The sequence below is a fragment of the Vigna radiata genome, unplaced genomic scaffold (genome assembly GCF_000741045.1).
Source record: "Vigna radiata var. radiata cultivar VC1973A unplaced genomic scaffold, Vradiata_ver6 scaffold_23, whole genome shotgun sequence".
Taxonomy (NCBI): domain Eukaryota; kingdom Viridiplantae; phylum Streptophyta; class Magnoliopsida; order Fabales; family Fabaceae; genus Vigna; species Vigna radiata.
The window spans coordinates 853,083-860,514 of record NW_014541837.1 but is presented as its reverse complement, the minus strand read 5'-3'; the positions used below and the strand labels follow the sequence as shown (position 1 = coordinate 860,514).

Below are 7,432 nucleotides of genomic sequence, written 5' to 3'. Positions count from 1 at the left end.
GTGAGTTTATTTTTTTAATATTTTTTATTTTTTATGTAAAATCATTGCAACTAATCCAATATAACCGAAGACATTTGAATTAAATCAATCTAACTGAGTGAATTAAATGCATGAACTTAGGTCAAAGANGACCAATGAGTGTTAATCATTTCAGAAAAGAAAGTCTAAATAAAAATAGAAGAGAAAGTCTAAATAAAAATATAATGAAATAGTAATAATAGAACCCAAGAAAGGCCAAAGATCATTGATTTATAATTTTGATTTACAAAACTTCTTTCATTCAATTTCTCTGTAGAAAAACAAAATTAAGAAATGAATGTGAGTATGGTCATTACAAATATTGACCATAATCATCATCAATGTCAGAATGGTCATCAATTGTAGAAATATCAATATGAATAAAAGTTTCAATGACTAATACAAGCTCTTTCATTTACACCATACAACATGATCATTACATTGCTTGGCGGGTCAACAATTTTATGCACAATACTAGCCCATTGACTAATCTGACTCTTAAGTATTACGAGGCTAGACTTTATATTTTGTTGGAATCTCAAAAACTCCTCTAAATAGGGCTCTTCAAAATTAGGAGTGATAACATCTAACGTTGGTTTAACTTGGTCACATTCACCATAAAAGGACTACTCAACATTTGGTTATAATGGTTTTTCAAAATATGGATCGTTATGATACTCTAAATATGGCTAAAACTACAATGGTTAGTCATTAAATTGTGAAGGTTGCTATTGTTGCTTAAAAGACTATGGCAACTGATCAAATGTGTCTCATAGTAAGGTAGTGACTGCTTACAATATGATTCGAAATGTATCCCATTTTTGTATTGTTGAATATCTTAAATAGAAACAATAAATTAAAAGGTTGAAAACAGAAAAAAAAGAAACAGAGACAATTTAATAAACAGAAACAGCCAAATAAAAAAATAAAGAACAAAAATTAAAAACATGAGTAGAAAAACTAATAAGAGAAATAGAAAACTTCAAAACAGAAAAAAATTGGAATATAAAGTGCAAATTAAAAATAGAGAAAAAAAAATAAAATAAAAACAGCAACAGAATAAACTAATACAAATTGAAACAAGAAATAATAAAATAGAAATAGTAAATATTAATAATATAAACAAAAAATCTAAAAACAGAATATAGATATAGCAAATAAAAAAACAAAAACAGTATAAAAAAAATAAAAACAAAAAATTTNAGTCAAACAAAGCAATTCATATTATTTCTAGTGCATACAAGGCTACTTTTACTTGGAACAATATCCGTACTCTCCTTGTAAGTTTTTCCTGGGTTTGATAGGTAGTATTGTATGTCGTTGCCCTCTCTAAAGTTCTATTAATGCTTGAACTAGGAATGTCGTGAAGCCTGCGGAGGCCAAGGAGTTAAATCTGAAAATCGTGTTGGTCTTTTCATCGGTGAATTTGAGATGCATTTTGAGGCGCTTTGCTGAAGAGATCTCAGAATACCAATCTCGTGGAGAAAGCAAAGAGTCTGTCTTCATTCTAGTGAGGATTCTACCTCTGTCTTTTTATTTTTTCCTTTCATCTTTTCATTGTCTTACAATTTGGAACACTTTTCTGTTCCAGAGTTATCAGCTAGCAGAAGACTTGAGCAGAGCTTTCTCAGAACGAGCAATACTGAAAACATTCATGGATGCCGAGTCAACTTTACTAGCTGGTTCATTGAAGGTAAATCATATTATTCCTTGCAGAATATTCTTGCTATAAAATAGTACTGGTAAATCGCTCCCTATAACGTGTTTTTTATCATTTATTAAAAGGAAAAAAAAATTAATAACATTTTTTTAACAATTTTATTACAAAGCATATTTGTGATTACTCACTTTTGAATATTCTTTTTAAATATAAATTTAAATAGTTAAATAAAAAGTAAAAAAATTGTCAAAAAAATTACGAAAATATCAACCTCCTTACTAGAATGGAAGTCATTATCCTGTCATATCACTTGATTAAGGTTGAATGATTCGTTTAACAGAGGTCTGGAATTGAATCTTTATCAGTAAAATTAATTAAAAATATACAAAAGTAATATTAAAGATGTATAATATCATAATTTTATGATTGTATACAATCTCTTAACTAGAGCCATCAAAATGGGTCACAACCTCCGAGTCAACCCGGTCCGTCACGAGTTTGGGCCAAATTGGGTTTAAAAAATACAACACACTTATATGCGGGTCAGATTTCAACCCGGCTCATTTAGACCCGGTTCATGCAGGTTGAATCCGTGGTGAGCCGGGTTGGTCCACCAGTCCACCTACCTAATTTTATTTTTTTTAATTTATTATTTTATTTATGAAATCCTAAAAAATAAAATACTTTCTTCACTCACTGTATACCAAAAAAGTAATCTCTGCTCTCACAAATCACTCTCACGGTAATTGCTCTCATTTGACGGTGCTCTCATGATTTTTTTTTCTTTTCTCCATGTTTTTGTTTTCTCACTTCTCTTTCTTTTTTTTTTCAAAAAACCCTATAATGACAAAAATATGGGTTTGCGAATTTGTTTTTTGTTCTGGGAGATTTGAAGACATGGAATGATTTTTTCATGTTCTGTTTGTATCAGATTTTGTTCATTTTATTTAAATAATTTGAGTATTGTCAGAATTGTTCTGATATTAGGAAAATCTTTATTAGTGAATTTGGAGATAACAAGAACAAGGGTCAAGGGTTACAACAAGAACAAAAAATGATAAATATAATAAACTTATTTGTATGTTTTTTGTGTTTGTTTTTGAATGACATTTGAATTATATTGTACTTTTTATTATTATTTTGAATTGTCTTTAACATAATTTTTTGTGAGTGAAAATTGTTTAAATTTAAATTACAAAAAGTTTGTATTTTTTTTATTTTAAAAAAAAATGTAATTAAATGGGCTAGTGAGCCAACCCGCATACTCACCAACCCGTGGTGGGTCGGGCCGGGTTCAAATTTTTCTGGCTCCCTAATAAATAAGCCGGGTTGGGTTGACTCACTAAGTGACAAAGCCGTGGTGGGTTGAGCCGGATTACCCGTTTTGACAGTTCTACTCTTAACATTAGAATATATATATATATATATATATGAAGTCCAATATTATATACCTGAAAACAAATCTTTAAATAAAATAAGTTCATCATACTCAAATTGAAATTTCAGTAATATACAACGAGATTTATTAATAATAAGAAAATTATATCTAGAATAAAGAAGAAAATGACTAATATTTAGTTGATTTTTATTTGATAAGATTAAAAAGTTAAAATTGTAATTTATTAAATTTTTTATTGAAACAGTTTGACTAATTTGTGGACTGGTTTCACTGGTTTATGTATTACTTGTTTTGCACCACAATCAAACCGGATAAGAAACTAGTTCCTAGTCAAATCGGTCCGGTTCGAAACACCATGTTTTTCACTATTGGTTAAGTTTTGTTAGAAATTACAAAATCACTAGTTGGACTTGTTAAGAAATGGGATCCACAGAATTTTGTGATATTTAACAAGACTTTGTTTAGATAAGTTTGTCTATAAAAAATTCCTTGAAAAAATAGATAAATTATTTTTTTAGCAAAGTTAAAATTATTTATTTACAAGTTATAATTAGTCTAGGAATTAAGGTAACTTCTTCACGAAGTTGATTTGAACTAGTATTCAAGTGAAATATAGTTTATGAAAGAAGTTTATTTATAATTAATTTTAGAATAGTTAAATATATTTTTTTTTCCTTAACTTTTTAAGTGAAATTTGAAATTGTTTTTTTTTTTTTTGAAAATTTAGTTTAATTTAGTTTCTATATTTTAAAAACAGGTGAATTTTGTTTTTTAAGCAAGTTTTGTGATAATGTTTAAGTTGTTTATATTGTTGGATATAGTTTTTCTTCAATTTTAACTTAGAAATTAGTTTAAAACGTTAAATAAACTTAAAATAATTTGATTAAAAAAACTAAGTTGATACAATTCTAAAATTAAAGAATTAAATTTATTTAAAATTTTAAAAATAAAATAACTCAAATTTTTATTTAAACTAAATGAATAAACAACATATTTAACCCATTGCTAAAAAAAACTTGTTCAAACTTTAATATTCAATAGAATATATTCTAAAGGATATTTATCAAGTTTGAAAAGCAAGATATTTATATTCATTATTATTATTTAATTTAAAGTTAAATTTCGATAATATAAATTTGAAAAGTTCCAGTTAATATATTTTCAAAATAATTTCAAATCAAACTCTAAATGCCCTAATTAGGGGTGGGTAAATCGAACTGAACTGTACTGCACTGCTAAAAACTGAACTGAACTGTAAAACAGTTCAGACAAACTAAACTCAACTGTAAAACAGTTCAGAAAAACTGAACTGAACTGTTTTTTGTTTTATTAAACTGAACTGTACTGTACTAAATTACAGTATGAACTGAACTATTAACTGAATTGTAAACTACACTAACTGAACTATTAACTGAATTGTAAACTGCACTAATTGAACTGAACTATTAACTGAATTGTAAATTGCATTAACTAAACTATTAGCTAAATTGTAAACTACACTAATTTTAACTAAAGTATAATATAAATGAACTGAACTACTAACTATACTAATTTTAAACTAAATTGTACTAATTTTTAAACTAAATATTATAACAATACATATTGAAATTTATTTTAATATTTATTTTATTTTATTCATAAGTATATAATAAAATAATTTTTAATTATTTAATATTATTATTTTCTATTTTATTTATATTTCTTTTATTATTAAAAATTATTTTNCCTTTAATAATCTCTTCTTGATCTTTGGGCAAACATTGAAATCCATAGAAGCCACCTTCATTCTGTTCGTGGCCCACCTTTTCATCAAATAAACTCTAATATCTTCCAGCAATGTGATTATTGGTTTTCCTCTAGCATGAATGAGGACACTGTTGAAACCTTCACTGATGTTGTTATCTAGACTATCACAACTTGCTTGAGATGTGAATCTAGATCTTGACCAATATCTAGATCAGAAGAATGAAGAAAGTGGGTCATCATACATGACGTATTACAATGTGCATGTCATAGGGATGAGGTATTTAGCATACGTACCTTGGTGGAATACCTATGAGGTATTTATACGCTTCCTCATTCACTGCTCTCATCTTCAGCATCTCTCTCTCCCAAGCCTGGGGGTACGTGCTTGTTGCAGCACTCCACATCAAATTCTTCAATACTTGACCACTGAATTGCTTCCTAAAGTTAGCATACAAGTGCCTTATGCAGAATCTTTGTGGTGCCTTAGGCAAAAGTGCTTCANCAGCATGAACCAACCCCTGACAACAACACCAATTATAATGAAACATACATACATGAATAGCCATAAACTGCAAAAAAAGGAAAATTTGTAAGGAGTGCATGTACCTTTTGTTGATCAGACATCCACGTGCATGCTCCACATATTTCATTACCACCAAGGTCTTCAATCAATAATTGCAAAAACCAACTCCAACTATCTTTATTTTCAACTTCAACTACTGCATATGCTATGGGAAGCATTTGGTCATTTTGGTCCCTACCAACTGTTGTTAGCAACTCTCCCTTATATATGCCTTTCAAAAAAAACCATCTAAAAATATGATGGGCCTGCAACTTGCAAAACTCTTCTTACATGCATCCAAACATACATAAATTCTTTCAAAAATGGCCTCACCATTATCACNGTTCACTTTAATCTTAACNGTTGAACCTGGGTTACTTCTCAAGACCTCATGTCCATAGTCATGAATCCTTCTAAATTNCTCTTTAAAGTCTCCTTCACGTTCATTTGTTGCCATTAACTTGGCCCTTCTTGCTTTGGAAATTGAGACCTTGGTGTTCCATTTCCTAAGTGCTTTGTTACGTATATCTTGTACCTTTATAGTTGGATTATCATGCAACACCTTTTCTACTTCATGACTCAACCATTTACTATTCATCATTTTTATGTTTAGTTGTCTGCTGCAAGCATGGGTATCAACAATCTTCCTTAATTGGCAAATCTTTCTTGATGCCAAATATCCTAAGTAAGCTACCCATGGACACTTTTTTTGAGTCCCCATGCATCTCACCCGAACCCTACGCTTATCATTCTTTACGAACTTAAGATCCCTCCCAGTATGAATAGCATAGTTTCTAATTGCTTCCTTAAAATCCTCTTTATCATTAAAAATAGTCCCAACTTCCCATTTGTAGTCTACCATTGACTTTTGCTTTCCAAATTTAGGAAACGGACATGGATTTGGTTTGGCAGCATTGTCATCCTCCTCACTACCACTACCTTCACTACCTTCTGGAGTTAACAACTGTTCTGACTCCCAATCATCATCGGACAACCCCCTTCCAATATCTTCCACCATGTCATCTTCACCACTAACCTCACTAATGTTTTCTACCCTAGAATCCACTTCAACTTCCTCCTCACTACTGTTTTCTACTTCCTCCTCAACGTCCACTGCACCCATTTCCTCAGCCTCCACTACACCCACTACCTCCACCTCCACCTCAACTTCCTCCATTACCTCCACCTCCACCTCAACTGCCTCCGCTGCCTCCCCTTCCACCTCCACTTCCTCCACTACCTCCACTGCCTCCACCTCCACCTCCACTTCATCAACCTCAACTGCACCCACTTCATGGACCTCAACTGAACCAACTTCATCAACATCAACTGCACCAACTTTGTCCACCTCAACTGCCTCAGACCCATTACCCCCACCACTCTCTGCAGGCCCTTGGCAAAGTTAAAGGATGTCATTCTCTTTCTCCTTCTCAATTTCGACAACCTCTGGTTCACTAACTTTATGCACGACAAATAAGTGCACTTTCCCCAAACATCTAGCTACTTGCATCATATTCATAGCTCCACTGTCATCACACAGGCCATGCAAAATATTATCAATGCTGTAAACTAACTCCTCTACTTCCATGTAACCCATTTCTTTCATTGAAGCAACAACTCCAAAATAACTCCATGTGTCGAGGTCAATGTCCCAACATGATATATGCCCACCTATATACTGAAAGGGACACACGTCCTTTACTAAGGTCCCACCGTGGTGGACCACGACCTTAAACCTCTCCTCACCCATCCCAAACCCTATCCTGCAAATGAAAAGGGGGACCACTTTCATAAATTAAGACCCATGGGACCAAATTAACAACAAACAGGGACCACTTTCAACACCCAACAGGGGACCAATTTCAACACCCAACAGGGGACCCCATTGAACAACGAAAACGACAAAAANGAAATGGTATTTTAACCATGAACAGGACAAACACAATCATATTTTAAGCATCAATAACACAAACATAATCATATTTTAACTTTCAATAACACAAACATAATCATATTTTAATCATCCACACCACAAACAATTAATATT

General features: G+C 31.4%; 1 protein-coding gene across 1 annotated transcript; it reads left to right on the top strand.

Moving 5' to 3' along the window:
• Positions 1 to 766: 766 nt before the first annotated feature.
• LOC111240696 lies at positions 767 to 1,766 on the top strand. Its single transcript, XM_022776237.1, has 4 exons — positions 767 to 798; positions 1,224 to 1,298; positions 1,375 to 1,528; positions 1,610 to 1,766. The coding sequence occupies exons 1-4, from the start codon at positions 767 to 769 to the stop codon at positions 1,748 to 1,750; spliced, it is 402 nt and encodes a 133-aa protein (XP_022631958.1). The 3' UTR covers positions 1,751 to 1,766.
• The last annotated feature ends 5,666 nt before the right edge of the window (positions 1,767 to 7,432 follow it).